At 42.5% G+C, this 18,251-nt stretch overlaps 1 protein-coding gene across 2 annotated transcripts in view; it reads left to right on the top strand.

Moving 5' to 3' along the window:
- dnajc5ga (DnaJ (Hsp40) homolog, subfamily C, member 5 gamma a) overlaps positions 1-11,258 on the top strand; it is a 43,224-nt gene extending 31,966 nt beyond the window's left edge. For both annotated transcript variants that reach the window (XM_055635503.1, XM_055635504.1), the window contains exon 6: positions 8,925-11,258. In XM_055635503.1, the coding sequence (XP_055491478.1) occupies positions 8,925-8,930 (6 nt within the window). In that variant the 3' untranslated portion in view covers positions 8,931-11,258. The remainder of the gene's footprint in view (positions 1-8,924) is intronic.
- Positions 11,259-18,251: the final 6,993 nt, after the last annotated feature.

Below are 18,251 nucleotides of genomic sequence, written 5' to 3'. Positions count from 1 at the left end.
AGGCGAGAAGACCAATCTGCTGATCTCATGATTTTTTAAACCTTCATACCTTTTCTCATATTTCACCGATCGGAATATAAATTGGTGCACTTGGAGCAGAAGAGAACGGTGAGTAGGGTGGCGAAAAAATCCTAGCAATATGGGGTAGCGCTTTTTGCGCAAATTGAATTACAACGCAGACCAGAAGTGGTCAAGATAATAGTTTTAGTTATAGTATATAGACAATAAGCAGGAAAAAAAAGCCCATGCAGGCAATGGGAAAGCCCAAAAGAGGCTATGAAATTGTAATTTTAGATTCGATTAATAAAAATCCTAAGGCTCTTCGGGCATGGAGAAGGTAGGACTGCTCAAAGATAAAGGAGGGAATTTATGCTTCGACTCGGAATGTAGGCAGGGTATTAAATGAGTACTAAATGCGTACTTTGCATCTGTATTCACCAAGGAGAAAGATGGGGAGATCAGTGTGAGGAATGCCAATATGCTCAGGCTGTTTCAGACCAAGACTGAGATGGTGTTGAGGCTCTTGAAGTGCATTAAGATGGATAAACCACAGGAGCATAATGGAATCTATCCCAAGTTATTGTGAGAGGCAAGAGGAATTGCAGGGGACAACTAAAATATTTATATCTTTACTTTACTTTATTACTTTATTGTCATTGTAGTGGTGCATACAACAAAATCCAGGCGCATTGCCTGAACGGAACGAGATAAAATATAACAATATAATACTAGCAAAAAAGTGAGGAAAATAAAAATTGTTCATACACACGTGCACATACTGTGTTAAAGAGGGAACTGCAGATGCTGGAGAATCGAAGGTTACACAGAAAAGCTGGAGAAACTCAGCGGGTGCAGCAGCATCTATGGAGCGAAGGAAATAGGCAACGTTTCGGGCCGAAACCCTTCTTCAGACATACTGTGACACATACATACAGATTCACACACGCATACACATTATGCCTACGTATGCACCTTTACCAGAATATAAGGTATTGCACTCAGATGGTAATTGTCAGAATATAAGAATAGTATTATAAAAATAAATCTTATAAACGAATATATTAGAATTGCACAAAGGTAGGTATTGTGCAGCATAAATATTAACTATGGGGGGGGGGGGTGTTTCAGTGCAGAGTTCAGTTTGGTGATGGCCTTAGGGTAGAAACTGTTTGTTAGTCTTGCGGTGTGCGCTTTGATGGACCTGTAGCGCTTTCCTGAGGGCAAAAAGGCAAACAAGTGATGGGCGGGATGAGATGGGTTCTGTAGGCAACGAGATCTATAGATGTCTTCTAGGGCAGGCAGATGTGTGTTGGTGATCTTCTGGGCTGTGTTGTCGTCTCTCTGCAGAGCCTTGTTGTCAGCCGCAGAACTGTTGCCAGACCACACCAGGATATCATGTGTCAGGACACTCTCAATGGAGCAGTGGTAGAATGACACCAGCAGCTGTTGTGGCAAGTTGACTTTCCTGAGTGTTCTTTGGAAGTGAAGCTGTTGTTGTGCCTTCTTAACCAGAGAGTTTGTGTTGGTTGACCACGTGAGATCTTTTGAGATATGGGAGCTCAGGAACCTGAAACTGGAGACTCTATCCACTCTTTCTCCATTTATTTGCAGTGGGGGATGGTCACCCTGCTTCTCCCTGAAGTTGATGATAAGCTATTTTGGTTTTTTGGTGTTGAGTGCCAAGTTGTTTTCTGAGCACCAGCTTATTAGCTTCTGTACCTCCTCCCTGTAAGCTGACTCATCACCCTCAGTGATCAGCCCAGCCACTGTTGTGTGGTCTGCAAATTTAATAATTTTGTTCACGTTGTGGGATGGTATATAGGCATATGGGATGGTATACAGTCATAGGTATAGAGAGCGTAGAGGAGGGGCTCAACAAACAGCCTTGTGGAGCCCCTGTGCTCATTCACAGAATTGTAGAGTGGTGGGGCCCCATCCTGACTGACTGCGGCCGGTCCGTTAGGAAGTCCTTTATTCAAAGGCAGATGTGTTTGAAGCCTAGGTCGGAAGGCTTGGAGACCAGTCTGCTGAGTATGATTGTATTAAATGGCATATAGAAAGGGTGACATTTTATTGATAAATATTCCAAGTCTGAAGAGCAGTGGTTATCAATGACCTTTACATTTGATTGTATTAATCAACAAACAGCAGCCGTGCGTATGCTCCCCTTGTTCTAGATGGAGCAATACAGTATGGAGGACAATGGCTCTTGGCTCTGAATGTGTATTGGTGTGGATCCAGTGTGGATGGGAGAGCAGCCTGGATGTGCTTAAGGACCAGTCTCTCCAGGCACTTCATGGTTATTGGTGTTTGTGCGACAGGCCTGTAGTCGTTGAGGCAGGGTATGGCTTCGGAATTGGCACTATTTTAGATGTTTTTAGACATGTGTGGACAGTGCACTGTGCTAGATAGATTAAAAATGTTTGTGAACACGTCAACTAACTTAGCAGCGCAGTCTTTGAGAACCCGGCCTGGAACTCCGTCCGGACCAGCTGCTTTCCGTATGTTGACATTACGGTGCGTGTGACATCGGCAGTCTGTATGATGAGTCTCATGGTGGCCAAAGAAGTGGTTGCGCTGCTCTACCAGTGAGGCACTTCTGCTGGTGGATGTGGTGGTGTTGTTGTTATTGTAATTGGTGATGTGTCGTATACCTTGCCATACACGACGAGGACCTGAGTTGTCAAAGTGGCTCTCAATTCTTTGCTAAAGCTGTTATAGTATTAGCATCTGGTGGTATGTATACAGCTGTGATTATGGCAACCGTGAATTCTCGTGGCATATAGAAAGGGAGTCATTTTATTGATAAATATTCGAAGTCCGAAGAGCAATGGTGATCTATGACCTTTACATTTGTGCACCAGTTGTTGTTTGTATATCCTCCTTCCCGGCTCTTACCGGAGTCTCTGTTCCTATCGTAGCGGTGAGCTGCACAGCCTGCTAGCCTGAAAGCCTCCTACGAGATCATTGGGTTGAGACACATTTCCGTAATGATCATAACGCAGCAGTCCTGTATGTAGTTCTGCCAGAATGTGATAAGTTCCAGCTCTTCCATCTTGTTGGCAAGTGATCTTGCATTCGTGATGAAAAGACTTGGCAGTGGAGGTTTGCGTGGATCTTTTCCTAGCCTAGCATGGATGATTTCCAGTCTGTTAGAATCATTTTCTTGGCTGCCACCATACCAAGCATCAGTGCTTGTTGTTCTTCAGACGTGAAGTACAAAGCAGTCTCTGAGCATCCAAAAAGTGCCAGTTCTGGATCAGGGGGAATATCTTTTCCATAGACCCCTGCGAACCACTTAAATATTTCAGACCAGTATCTTTGTATATGAGGACAGAGCCAGAAAATATGTGTTAAAGAGCCATCTGCACTTTTGCTTGTCACATAATGGAGAATAGATGGATAGATTCGATGTAATTTGGTCTCTGAGTAATGGAGTCTATCGATGACTTTAAACGAAATCAGTTTATACCTGACATTGAACGAACAAGTTTGGATTCTGGTCAAACCTTCATTCCAAATGTCGTCAGACACCTCGAAATTCAGCTCAGTAGACCAGTCTTCTTTCAGATGGTTAGTGGATACAGAGGTGGTGAATAGACGCACAAAGCAAGATATTAGATGTTTGTAGTCAGGAGGAAGCTGCAGCAGCTCGTAGAGTGGGCAACTGTCAGGCATGGTTTGAAAATTTGAAATTTGGTCTTTAACGTAGTGCTTAATTTGGAGATAGCGAAAAAAATGAGTTGGAAAGGGTCAAATGAGATGGAACTGAGTGAAATCCAGGTTAGCCGCGAAGTGGTGTTGGGTAAATTGAATGGATTAAAGGCCGGTAAATCCCCAGGGCCAGATAGGCTGCATCCCAGAGTACTTAAGGAAGTAGCCCCAGAAATAGTGGATGCATTAGTGATAATTTTTCAAAACTCTTTAGATTCTCGAGTAGTTCCTGAGGATTGGAGGGAAGCTAATGTAACCCCACTTTTTAAAAAGGGAGGGAGAGAGAAAACGGGGAATTACAGACCAGTTAGTCTAACCTCGGTAGTGGGGAAACTGCTAGAGTCAGTTATTAAAGATGGGATAGCAGCACATTTGGAAAGTGGTGAAATCATTGGACAAAGTCAGCATGGATTTATGAAAGGAAAATCATGTCTGACGAATCTTATAGAATTTTTCGAGGATGTAACTAGTAGAGTGGATAAGGGAGAACTAGTGGATGTGTTATATCTGGACTTTCAGAGGGCTTTCGACAAGGTCCCACATAGTGGGGTACCACAAGGCTCAGTGCAGGGACCCCAGCTATTTACAATATATATTAATGATTTGGACGAGGGAATTGATTGCAACATCTCCCAGTTTGTGGATGACGTGAAACTGGGGGGCAGTGTTAGCTGTGAGGAGGAGGCTAGGAGGCTGCAAGGTGACTTGGATAGGTTGGGTGAGTGGACAAATGCACGGCAGATGCAGTATAATGTGGATAAATGTGAGGTTATCCACTTTGGTGGCAAAAACAGGAAAGTAGACTATTATCTGAATGGTGGCCGATTAGAAAAAGGGGAGATGCAACAAGACATGGGTGTCATGGTACACCAGTCATTGAAAGTAGGGATGCAGGTGCAGCTTGCAGTGAAGAAGGCGAATGGTATGTTAGCATTCATAGCAAAAGGATTTGAGTATAGGAGCAGGGAGGTTCTACTGCAGTTGTACAGGGTCTTGGTGAGACCACACATGGAGTATTGCGTACAGTTTTGGTCTCCTAATCTGAGGAAAGACATTCTTGCCATAGAGGGAGTACAGAGAAGATTCACCAGACTGATTCCTGGGATGTCAGGACTTTCATATGAAGAAAGACTGGATAGACTCGGCTTGTACCCGCTAGAATTTAGAAGATTGAGGGGGGGATCTTATAGAAACTTACAAAATTCTGGACAGGCTGGATGCAGGAACATTGTTCCCGATGTTGGGGAAGACCAGAACAAGGGGTCACAGTTTAAGGATAAGGGGGAAATCTTTTAGGACCGAGATGAGAAAAACATTTTTCACACAGAGAGTGGTGAATCTCTGGAATTCTCTGCCACAGAAGGTAGTTGTGGCCAGTTCATTGGCTATATTTAAGAGGGAGTTAATAATAATAATAATAATAATCTTTATTGACTTTGTACAAAACAACAAAATTTTGTTGGAGCAGTCCTCCAGCTGCACAGGAATATGAGTATAAAAATATGTTTAAAAAATAACTATTAAAAAATTAGACTATAAACATATAGGAGTATGGGCGGGTGTGTGAGAGAGAGGGGGGGGGAATCAGTGTGGGAGGGGGATAGAGTTCAGTAGTGTCACAGCTCTATGGTAGAAGCTGTTTTTTAGTCTTGTCGTGCGGGCGCTCAGTGTCCTGTATCGTCTTCCTGAGGGCAGGGGGGTGAAGAGGCAGTGTCCAGGGTGTGTGCTGTCTCTAATGATGCCCTTGACCCTCCGGATGCAGCGGGTCCGGTAGATGTCCTCCAGTCTGGGGAGCTGGGTGCCAGTGATCCTCTCAGCAGTCTTAATGACGCGTTGGAGAGCTTTCCTGTTCTCTGCGGTGCAGCCAGAGTACCATACTGTGATGCAGTATGTGAGAACTGACTCGATGGCTGACCTGTAGAAGCTCACCAGCAGCTGTTGTGGGAGACGTGCCCTCTTCAAGCACCTCAGGAAGTGAAGCCTTTGAAGTCCTTTCTTGGCCGTCGCCGTGATGTTGATGGTCCAGGTCAGGTCGTGGCTGATGTTGACCCCGAGGTACCTGATGTTCTGCACAGCCTCCACTGTCTCGCCGTTAATGGTGATGGGCTGCTGGACGAAGGTCTTCGGTCTCCTCCTGAAGTCCAGGATCATCTTTGTTTTCGCTGCGTTGAGGATCAGGTTGTTCTCATGGCTCCAGCTCACCAGGTTCTCTACCTCTGTCCTGTAGGCGGCCTCGTTGTTACTCGTGATCCTGCCTACCACGATGGTGTCATCTGCTAACTTTAATATGGTGTTGGCCTCGTGGGTGGGTTTGCAGTCGAGAGTGTAGAGGGAGAAGAGGAAGGGGCTCAACACACAGCCCTGTGGTGCACCGATGTTCAGGGTGATGCTGGAGGAGACCTGCCTCCCCATGCGCACAGTCTGTGGTCGGCCGATGAGAAAGTCCAGGACCCAGCTGCTCAGGTGTGTGTTGAGGCCCAGGTGGTCCAGCTTGGTGACTAGTTTATGGTGTTAAAGGCGGAGCTATAATCTATGAATAGCATCCGCACATAACTGTCCCATTGGTCAAGGTGTGTCAGGGTGAAGTGGAGGGCCAGTGACATTGCGTCCTCCGTCGACCCGTTTGCCCTATAGGCAAATTGGTGGTGGTCTAAGGAGGGGGGGGATGCTGTTCTTCAAGTGTCCCAGTACCAGACGTTTGAAGCACTTCATCACCACCAGTGTCAGCGCCACTGGCCGATAGTCGTTGAGGGACCTGATGGCTGATTGTTTTGGCACAGGGATGATTGTGGCTGTCTTGAGGCATGTTGGGACGGAGGCCTGCAGCAGGGAGGTGTTAAACAGGTCCGTGAGCACCGCAGTCAGCTCCCCTGGGCAGTGCTTCAGAACCCGCCCTGGTACTCCGTCAGGTCCGGTGGCCTTGTTGGGGTTGATGTGCTGTAGGGTCCGTCTCACGTTGTGGGGGCTCAGAGTCAGCACCGGTGGTGTGGGTCCCTGCTGTGCCCGTATGTTGTCACTGCTGTTGGCGCAATCAAACCTGGCAAAAAACAGTTCAGGTCGTCAGGGAGGGATGAGCTTTGTGTGTGTGTGGAGCTGTTGTAGCCGGTGATGGTTCTGATGCCCTGCCACACGCATCGGGAGTCTGAGCTGTTAAAATGCTCCTCGATCCGCTTTGTGTAGCGGTGCTTTGCTTCCCTGATGCCCTTCCTCAAACTGGACCTTGTTGTTCTGTAGGCCTCTGCATCACCTGAGTGGAAAGCTGCATCCCGGGCCTTCAGCAGACCAGTTAGTGCCATTCATCCATGGCTTATGGTTGGGGAGTGTCAGTATTGTCCTTTGTGTGGTGACACTGTTCATACAGAAGGTGATGTAATCCAATACTGATGAGGTGTAGGTGTTGAGGTCTGTGTGGTTGTTGTGAGTAGCAGCCTGTTTAAAGATGTCCCAATCAGTGTACTCAAAGCAGTTCTGTAGCCTGTCCATGGCTCCTTCTGGCCAGACCATGATGGTGCGAACTGTTGGCTTTGTCCTTGCAATGAGGGGTCTGTATGCAGGTGTTAAGTACAGACTGATGTGCCGTTGTGGCTAAGGGGATCAGGGAGTATGGAGAGAAGGCAGGTACTGGATACTGAGTTGGATGATCAGCCATGATCATATTGAATGGCGGTGCAGACTCGAAGGGCCGAATGGCCTACTCCTGCACCTATTTTCTATGTTTCTATGTTAAATTTTGATTTCAGCTGATTAAACGAAGCAAACCGTTTGTCTATATATAAATCTCTGAGAGTCGCAAGGCCCTTGTCCCTCCAGACAGCAAACGCCCCATCCATCTGTGATGGCAAAAAGGACTGGTTGTGACATATGTGGGTGTAAATAGAGACATTTGACAATGTACTGAAACTTCTTATCTGATTTAAAATTCAAATAGAATTTCTCACCATCCAACTTGTGTGAGGATTCTGGTTTGGAAAAAAGCAAAGTACAGAAGGAGGAATGTTTCACTGCTGTGCTTTCAATGTTTAGCCACAAGGGGGCATTATTATTATTATTCAAAGGTTCATCTGGAAATCCCCATTGCCAGTAAATTAGAGCTCTTGCATTGGCTGCCCAATAGTAGTGCCTAAATATAGGAAGGCCCATGCCTCCCTCATTTTTTGGCTTTTGAAGATGCGCCTTTGATATACGGTGGGCTTTATAGCCCCACATAAATGGAAGGATAATGGAGTTCAGTTTTTTAAAAGAATGATGAAGTAAGAAAAATTGGGAGATTTTGGAATAAATATAAAAATCTAGGAAGAGAAACCATCTTGATAGCGTTAATACGCCCCACTATAGACGGGGGTAAAATCCTCCACTTCTCTATGTTCAGTTTTAACTTTGTAATCATATCAGCGTAGTTGAGTTTAAATATAAGTTTGGGATTTAGGGATATTTTGAGTCCTAGATATGTAAAATGGTCATATACTATCTTAAATGGTAGAGCCTCAAGGAAATCTGAATCTATACTGATAAAACTCGCTCTTACTACAGTTGACTGTGTATCCGGAAAGCTTGCCAAATGGTTTAATAAAATCTAACAAGGGAGGAACAGAGGCTTCTGGATAGGAGAGATATAATAATGTGTCATCGGCGTAAAGCCCCACACAAACTTTCCACGTTCCCCACCTTAATACCCCTGATGTTTGGGTGACTCCTGATACCTATTGCGAGGTGCTCCAGAACAATATCAAAGATTAAGGAGGACAGAGGATCCCTCTGTCTGACCCCACGTTGTAAGTCAAAACGTCCAGATTCATCATTATCAGTGAGGATGGATGTTGTCGGACAAAAATACACCATTTTGACCCACGCAATAAAGGAATCCCCAAACCCAAATCTTTTAAGTGCCTCTAACATATAGGGCCACTCTATCTGGTCGAATGCTTTTTCGGCATCTAAGGATAAGATGGCCGTCCCTTAAGCGTCACACTTAAGTGACAGGCAGAAAATATATCAGTGACCACCAGGAAAGGGAGTAAGTTGTTCTCCAAAACGTCACCCATTCTCTCATTGAAATGCAATTTGATTGTTCCTGAGACATCCTATCCTTAACTCAATATATATATATTTTTTTCCCTCGTGTTCAGTCCATCTTCAACCTGCTTATTTATTTTATACTCCATGGAATATTGCATTGAAAAAATTACTAATTTTGTTTTTTTTTCATGCAGGCGTAAATGTTGACTTCATCATTCATCCAGTCTGAATCATTGGAATCTTAATCAACTCAGCTGTTATCAGACCAAAAATATGGCTGCAGGAGTGATAACTAGAAAAGGAGAATCCAGGATGTGTTTCAACTAAACATTTGAGGGTTCTGAAGACTAATTTTAATTGAATGTAACTGGGATGTAATGTAACTGAGATTATGATGGTTTCCTAAAGGATCTTCACATGCAACCAATGCATTTGTAAATTTTTGTACACTGTTTATGTTGGTAAATTCAACTACAGAGCAACTGAATCATTCTTATGGGAAATAACCTATTTTAAACAGACTCATTTCGCGTTTATTTTTTTTTAAGTAGTTAGGTCTTGAACAGAAATCATAACTTTATACTTCAATCCACTGATTCTGTAAGTGAATAGAAAAGGTAAGAATTTTCACGTTGCACTGATTTTGGACTTTATAATGAATAGCTGCTGGCAAAACACTGCTCAGTGTAAGACTTATGAACTGTAGTTTTGGCTGGAGTACACTTTTACTATGTTTACCACCAAAGTTTGTCTTGTTCAACGTGTATAAACAGTAGTTATATCAAATTTTATTTGGGAATAAAAGTGTGTCTTTAATATTTCTGATATTGAATTAAAAGTAATTTAATGTATAAGGGCATTTAAACCTTTCGATAGGGAGCAGGTGTGTAATGTGCAGCAGCTATAATTGACCAGGTAGATGTTTTTGTTTAAAAGGCATAATTTATTAGAATTAAAGCCTAATGATTTTTTTTTTTACATTTTACGGGTTGCTGGCTCTGTCAAGCTGTATTCATCTTTAAAAAAAGCATATATTTGGCCTTGTCGTACTGTTCAGCACAGCACTTTTATTAATGATTGAAATTTGTGCCAAATAGTTAATTAAGTGGATTCAGTTATCAGAAATGTCTGTGAAAAGTTAAGTTTGTATATTATAATCCCAAATCCCTGGGTACACATGTACAGTATCAGCTAAATTGAAAATGCAAGTTTGCCATTTGACTCCTATGTCTTATTAAAAACGGTAGTCTGACCAAAAATATTCTGTCACTTAAGTGTAGAAGATTAATGTTGACCTTCAGATTTACAATATATTTAGTTGTGAATCTCGTGCTGCTATTGTCAGGATTTGAATTTTCTGGAAGTCATTGTTTCACCTCCTTTACCATATTTCTAAATAGATTTTATGGTGAGATCATAAAATCTTAGAAGTGCAGATTTCACCAGAAATAAAATTTGTTGGTTATGCATTAAGATTCTTTAACTAATGGTTCCCAATAAATGAGATAAAATGTAGTGCAAAAACATTTTGCACTTTACAGTGTAATCCTTATAATCTGTTGAAAAGTCATCCATTGTTCATTTTTGTTTGGTGTGTCCAGTTCGTTTGCAATGTAGGGTCAATTTTTAAAAACTCATTCACAAACACAAATGGTGAAAGTGAATTTCCATAATGCACCGTGGCTGCAACTGAGCGAGAATATTTGATTTAATGGACCACTGACTCTAATGTGATTTTTTAATTTTTTTTTTTTTAACTGACTTCATGCATACTTACGGCCAAATTTTACAGATGCCATATATATAAATATTACAATTGCACATTAATTGGATTGTTTAATTTTTCTACAGTGGTCATTCAAAAAGACAATAAAGCACTGGAATTTATGGTGTTTTAAAAATATAGAGCATAAATTACATCCATAACCTCAACCTTGCGTTCATTTTAGTTTTGTTAGAATTGGCGACTACTCTTCCATATGAAATTGGGATGTTCTTTTACCTGTAAAACTGGTTTTCATTCCTCAATTTTGGTCGAAAGCAAACAAATCTTTATATTGCTTGTAGACTTTTCATATTTTTTAATAGTTTCCACAATTTAGTCTTGTTAAATGAGTTTTGAGCTGTCACTAGATTTAATCATATTGTGCATGCCAACTAAAATGTTTTTTTACAAGCATTGTAAGAGATTAATCAATGTAAACAACATATTTGAAAAAGTGTCGGAATTGGTAACTATTTTTATTGATTTGGGTAAATGTAAATTGAATTTATGCTTCATTTATAATGTAATGACTGATTTTTTTTAATTGATCATTTTGTTGTGTTTAAACTTATTATTGTACCCAAAGGATCTGTGCACATATTTTAATGTATATGTTTACAGCTGTCAAAATTCAGCAATGAAAATAGTTTTATGTTAAGCTATTAACAGAACAAGCATCATTGAAAAAGCTCTTAAAGTTGCAGTTTATTATTGTATCAATTTTTTGCAGTCACTAAAAAACAATTTAGTACCCATTTGAAAACATCACTGAATTAGTTTCAATTTAAAGTATTTAACATTGCAGAAAATTTAAACTTGAGCAACAGATAAATCCAATTTATCTAAAGTCTTGATACATTTTAGAACTTCTGTTCCAATGTAGATACTGGAATGTCTTTCAAAATGTGCAACTTTATTTTGTATTCTAATCCGTGGCATTTAAAAAAAAATCTGGAGCTCCCACTCCTGCTTCTTAAGATGAAGATGGCCCAACAAATGATAATATGCCTGCATATCTTGTTACCTGATCTTCCTTTAAGCACCAAACAGTAGGCATATTTTAAATTTATGTGACTAACAAAAAAAAAGTTCTTATGTGTGGAATTGTCGAGTATGTTGGCCAATATAGCTTATCCTTAATTTTCCATTATGTTTTTCATCTTCTAGGATTTATGATTGTAAATTATGAAGCAGTTAAATAATTACATTTGATGGCTATATTTTGGCAGATACTGAATGTGACAGATGTCTTGAGTAAAATCTAAGAAGGGGCCATTTAGCACCTTGAGTCAAGTCCGCTTTTCTGTTCTCTAACTCCATACATTCTTTTTCATTTTCTTTTCGAATTTAATCCTGGCCCATTTGTAATGTATGAAAACAAAGAATCATGTACTCTCTGACAGGGCTTATGTTTACTGCACATGTTCTCCACCATGGGTAAAATCTTCTGTGTTTTATCCTGCTTTAAAAATGGTTAAAACAGGTCAGTGTTTAAATGGTTAGGTATTGTAATGTCTTCCTTAAGATCTTGTTGTGACTAGCACAATGAAGACACGTCCGACATCTTGTAGGAAAGGCTTAATCTGCAATGACTGAAACTTCCAGAAGATCACATGACCTCAGTCATGAGGCACAGGTACATTTGCCAGCTTCTGCTTTTGGCCACAAGGGGCCCTGGCATTGACATTACATATTACATTACATATACATCACATCTCCCCCTTCACTTTAATTACATCACATCTCCCCCTTCACTTTAATTACATCACATCTCCCCCTTCACTTTAATTACATCACATCATATCTTAATTGAGTCTGCTGTTTTTCACTTTAACCTCAAACTCTAGCAACTCTAACAAAGGGCCTGTCTCGTTGCCTTTTGCTGCGACTGGGTGACTGGCTCCTGCCTCTCACTGCATCTCGGCGCATCGTATCTTCTGGGGACTTGCCCCTTCTGGGAGACTATTTCTGGCTTCTGGGAGACTGGCTCCTCTGTCCAGGTTTCTCACCTCTGGGAGACTGTCTATAGGTGATCTATCCATGGCTACACAGGGGTCTATCCACAGCTATAGAGCTCCATCCTGGGCTACAGGGCTATCCTGGACTAGACGTCTCTATCCTGAACTTACTCTCCACCTGGTCTCGTAGACTTGCTCCATCTAGAAGGGGCCCTTCAAAAAAAAACTTAGATAGTCAATACTAAACAGTCAATACAAATATTCTCGTTCTTTCAATTTCTTGCATCATAACTCTTGGCTTCTTAACTTTTACTTCTTCACTTAACTTTTACTTCTTTGCATTTGAATTTCAGCAAGTTCTATGTACTTCTTGGCTTCTTTGCAATCTTTTTGAATTTCTTCTTGAATTTCTTTGCAGCCTTTAAACTGTTCGAGCTGCGGGCTCTGCAGGGCTCCTTGACTCTCTCGAACATGGCGGCTGCGGCTGTTATTGCCACATGGACGCGGGCTCCGATCTTTGGTGATAGTCCGGGGCAACGCGGGTGGCGGAACTCGCCCGAAGTCAGTGGCGGCTGCACAGCCCTGGAAAACGTTCCAGCTAAGTTGGCACCGTCACTGTCCTGCTGGTTAGGCTTCTAGCTACGCTCTTCCGTGACACTTATTGCCCCACTTGGTTTCCTTGCGCTCTTGCTTCCCGTTCCAACTTTTCTTTTTCTTCTTTTTCAGCTCAGTCTCTCATGCTTTTTCTTCTTGCATGAAGAATGGTCCCGGAGGCTTGAGTCCTTCCATTTTTTTACTCTGGCACCATGTAATGTCTTCCGTAAGACCTTGTTGTGACTAGCACAATGAAGACATCTTGTAATCTGCAATGACTGAAACTTCCAGAAGGTCACTTGACCTCAGTCACGAGGCATAGGTACATTTGCCAGCTTCTGCTTTTGGCCACAAGGGGCACTGGCATTTACATTACATATTACATTACATATACATCACAGGTATTAAGCTGTAATTCCTCAGTTTTGATTTGGCTGAACGTTCAAATGTTCTAACAAAGAGGATTTTTTAGTTTTAGCAGATACCTAGTACTACTTTATTTTAAAGCATTCCATATTTATTTGGATAATTTATGACCAAAATTAACTCTTATTACAGATCATCAATATTTTCATATATTTTTCACCAAACATATTTTGCTGTTAATATTGTTGTTGTAACCTTGAAAGCTTAAAAAAGGTTCATAATGTCGGATTAAAAACAAATTACATTGTTAAAGTAATAATCGACTGAGAGTTTTAAAATACATAATGTTCTAGCCAAACTAAATCAAAACAAAACGATGTTGGTTTGTTTAGCATGAGAAAACATGTATCATGAGGAACAAAAATTGTTAAACAAGATTAATTAACTGTTTTTAAACTTAATTTTATAAATATTATCTTTCCTTGATGCATGATGTCAATTTAATTTTAATGCATGGATTCTCTAGCAAAGCATGAAGTGATGGAGAAACTCTGCAGGTCAGGCAGAATCTGTGGTGGGAAAGGACATATGATTTTTTGGTTCGGGACCCATCATCAGTCTATAGAAAGGTCCCGAACTGAAATGCTACTCGGTCCATACCATCTGACTCTGCTGTGTCCTACTGCTCCCCCCCTCCTACAGGGAACCCCAGTGATGATGGGTCTTCCCCTTCCCCCTCTTTTAACCAGGTTACCCCCGACCACACCCCACCCACATAATAGTCCTCACCTCCCCCCCCCCCTTCCTCTGGACACCCACCATCCCCCCCCCCCCCCCCCCCACCAGATCTTGCCTCAGCCTTTGTCCCCTCCCGGCCCTCCTCTGACCCCCCCACCCATGTTGTGGTTTCACCATCTCCCCTGACCTCCCCCTTTCTGATACGGAACGGTCTGTCCTCAGCAGAGGCCTTACCTTCGTTCTCCTCCGCTCCCACAACGAGTTCCGTGCCGTCACGTCGTAGAGCTTTACTTCCGTCGCCTCTGCCTCCGTGCCTTTTTCTATGGAAAGGATTCCTCACCACCCAGTGATGACCCCTTCTCCCGTCTCCACCGGTCCCCCTCTTGGACTCCCCAGAATGGCCTTCTACCCTCTCTGGACCTCTTTATTTGTAACTGCTGGCGTGACATCAACGGTCTCAACTTTTCCACTCCCCTTACCTACTCTAACACCCCCTCTGAACATACAGTCCTCCGCTCACTCTGGAGCAACCCTGACATTATAATCACCCCGCTAACATTGGAGGTGCTGTGGTAGTCTGGCGCGTTGACCTCTACTTGGCTGAGGCCACGCGACAACTCTCAGACACCTCCTCCTACTTATCTTTGGACCATGATCCCACAGATGAGCACCAGGCCTTAATCTCAGAAACACCATTGCTGATTTCATCACTTCTGGCTGTCTGCTTTCCACAGCTTCCAATCTTATCATTTCCCAGCCCCGCACAGTCTATTTTTACCTGCACCCCAAAATCCACAAACACAACTGCCCTGGCAGACCCATTGTTTCAGCCTGCTCCTGTCCCACGGAAATGATTTCCACGTACCTCAACTCCATTGTATCCCCCCCCCCCCCCCCCCCCCCCCCCCCCCCCCCCGGTCCAATCTTTCCCGACCATGTCCGAGATACCTCGCATGCCCTTCGTCTCTTTAATGACTTCCGTTTTCCGAGCCCCCACTCCCTCATTTTTACTATGGACATTCAGTCATTCTACACCTCCATCCCCCACCAGGAAGGCCTTAAAGCCCTCAGTTTCTTCCTCAACCGCAGAACCATCCTATTTCCCTCTACTAACATTCTACTCTGCATTGCGGAGCTGGTCCTCACCCTCAACAACTTCTGCTTTGACCCCCACTTCGTCCAACTTCAAGGCGTAGCTATGGGCACCCGCATGGGCCCCAGCTATGCCTGCCTCTTTGTAGGGTATGTTGAACAATCCCTGTTCCATGCGTACACTGGCCCTATCCCCGAACCGTATCTCCATTACTTTGATGACTGTATCGGTGCTACCTCCTGCACCCATGCAGAACTCAAGGACCATCAACTTTACCACCAGTTTTCATCTTGCACTCAAATTTACTTAGACCATCTGCGACACATCCCTCCCCTTTCTTGATCTCACAGTCTCCATTACAGGAAATAGACTATTGACTGACGTCTATTACAAACCCACTGACACAACTTTCTCGACAAAACTTCCCATCCTGCTTCCTGTAAATACTCTATTCCCTACTCCCAATTCCTCCTTCTATGCCCAAGATGAGGTATTCAATACTAGAGCTTCCGATATGTCCTCATTCTTTAGGGAACAGGGGTTCCCCACTCCCATCATAGATGAGGACCTCACTCGGGTCTCCTCGGTACCCTACAGCTCTGTCCTTGCCCCCCCTTCCCCCTAGTTGTAACATAGACAGAGTCCCCCTAGTCCTTACCATCCACCCCATCAGCCGTTGCATATAACAGATAATCCTCAGAAATTTTACGCCACCTCCAACGGGATCCCACCACTAGCCACATTTTACCATCATTCACCACCTTCCTCAGAGACCGTTCCCTCCGCACTCCGTGGTTAACTCATCCCTTCCCACCCAAACCACCCCCTCCCTAGGTACCTTCTCCCGCATCCGCAGAAGATGCAACACCTGTCGCTATACCTCCTCCCTCGACTCTATCCAGGGACCCCGACAGTCCTTTCATGTTAGGCAGAGGTTCACTTGCATCTCCTCCAACCTCATCTACCGTATCCGTTGTTCAAGATGTGGACTCTTATACATCGGCAGGACCAAACACAGACTGGGCGATTGCTTCGCGGAACACCTTTGCTCAGCCCGCGTGAACCAACCTGATCTCCCGGTTGCTGGACACTAAATCTCCTTCCCATTCCTACATAGACATTTCTGTCCTCAGTCTCCTCCATTGTCAGAGTGCGGGTAAATGCAAATTGGAGAAACAGCATCTCATATTTTGCTTGAGCAGTTTGCAGCCCAATGGTATGAATTCCCTCACTTCAGGTAGCCTCGGCATTCCTTCTCTCTCTATCCCTCCCCCACCCAATTCACACTAACTTCTCATATCACCCTTCAAACAACTGACAATGGCCTGTTTCCCTTTTCATTGTTACTTTTTTGCATATCTTTCATTCCTTGTTCTTTATCTCTCCACATCACTGTATATATCTCGTTTCCCTTATCCCTAACCAGTCTGAAGAAGGGTCTCGACCCAAAACAGCACCCATTCCTTCTCTTCAGAGAATCTGCCTGTCCCTTTTGTGTACATCTTCGGTTTAAACCAGCATCTGCAGCTCCTTCTTACACCCTCCACAAAGACGCCTGACCTGCTGAGTTCTTCCAACATTTTGTGTTTTGCTCAAGATTCCAGTATCTGCAGTTCCTTATGTCTATTTGGATTCTTTTTGTTAGAAAGTTCAAAGATCAATCCAAAAATGCCTGCCAATTTTCATCATCTGGAACTATAGCAGAAGAGGAAAACAGCTTCTGACAGCTGTGTAATAAGCAGTCCATCCAGTAGAATATTTTAGTACTTTTCCTTAATTTCACATTTCATGGTTAATTTTTTTAACTTATTTTAATCATGCAAATTGTATAACCTAAAATCCAATAAAACTTTAATCTGTAAGATATGCTCTTAAAATTAGCTTTATTTTTTGTTTTTATACAATTTTCAGCTCAATTGGCTTTAAATTTGCCAGATAAAATCAGCAGCTGGTGGAAATAATTGCTATATTTAAAACATTGAGGCTATTGAATAGTTCATAAATGAAACCTTTTAAGAAAAATGTTCCTGGTTGTAAATGTCCAGATCATTCATGGAAGATGGTAAATATATCTCATTGATATAGTTAAAGTCCATAAAGTAAAGGACATAGTTAAAGTCCTTTCATTCTGGGTGTCTATGGCACGAATTGAAGCTCAACTTGGAATGTGTTTTCAAGAAACAATATAGCTGTTTTTGTAACAGAGCCCAATATTAAAACATGTTAAAATATCCCAGTGCTCTCTCAGGGCACAAACATGCTCCAAAGTGTAATCTAACTTCTGCTTACTAAAATAACAAATTATATTGGCCATATTTAGAATGCATCAATTCCGGAGTATCCTCGCTCCTCTTTCCTTCCCCAGGTTGCAGTGGCATCATTCCAAGTAGAGAAGACAGTACCGGTGGGGATGGAGGGGTAAGTGCAAGATGAGGTACAAGTCCAGTGAAGTTTTTACAACTTTGGGATCCTTTCCACTGAGCTGAGCATTTAAAACGTGTAACAACTGAACTCGGGACTGCTCATGAATAAGTGGTACATGTACATTGAACTGCCTCTTGGTCATGCAAATTGAAATTTCAAAACAAACAGGGCTTTTACTGTTTTATAGCCACAACTGAAGTCCATATTGAAATGATGTAAAAATAATTTCACCAATTATGTAAAACATCCCAAAATAGGATTTGTGAATTACAACCTTTTGTCTTTGATGTTCTATGTGAGCAGTTAATTTTAGAAACTTGATCACCATTATATTCACCAAAAAAATGACAAAGATGGCCTGGAGTACAATAAAGAAAAAAAACAGATCCAAGGAATCTGAAATAAAAGCAAAAAATGTTGTAAAATCTCTGATCCAGCCAGGCATGTTGGAGGAGACACGGTTAGTGTTTCACAAGCACCCCCTCGCACTGAAACTGGATAAAGTTGGAGATAAATGGTATTAAGATGCAGGGAAAGATAATGGTCTGTGGTGGATTAGAAGACAGGATTGATGCAAGGCAAA

Source organism: Leucoraja erinacea, chromosome 5 (assembly GCF_028641065.1).
Source record: "Leucoraja erinacea ecotype New England chromosome 5, Leri_hhj_1, whole genome shotgun sequence".
In the NCBI taxonomy this organism is placed as follows: Eukaryota; Metazoa; Chordata; class Chondrichthyes; order Rajiformes; family Rajidae; genus Leucoraja; species Leucoraja erinaceus.
This window is presented reverse-complemented; position numbering and strand designations above follow the sequence as displayed.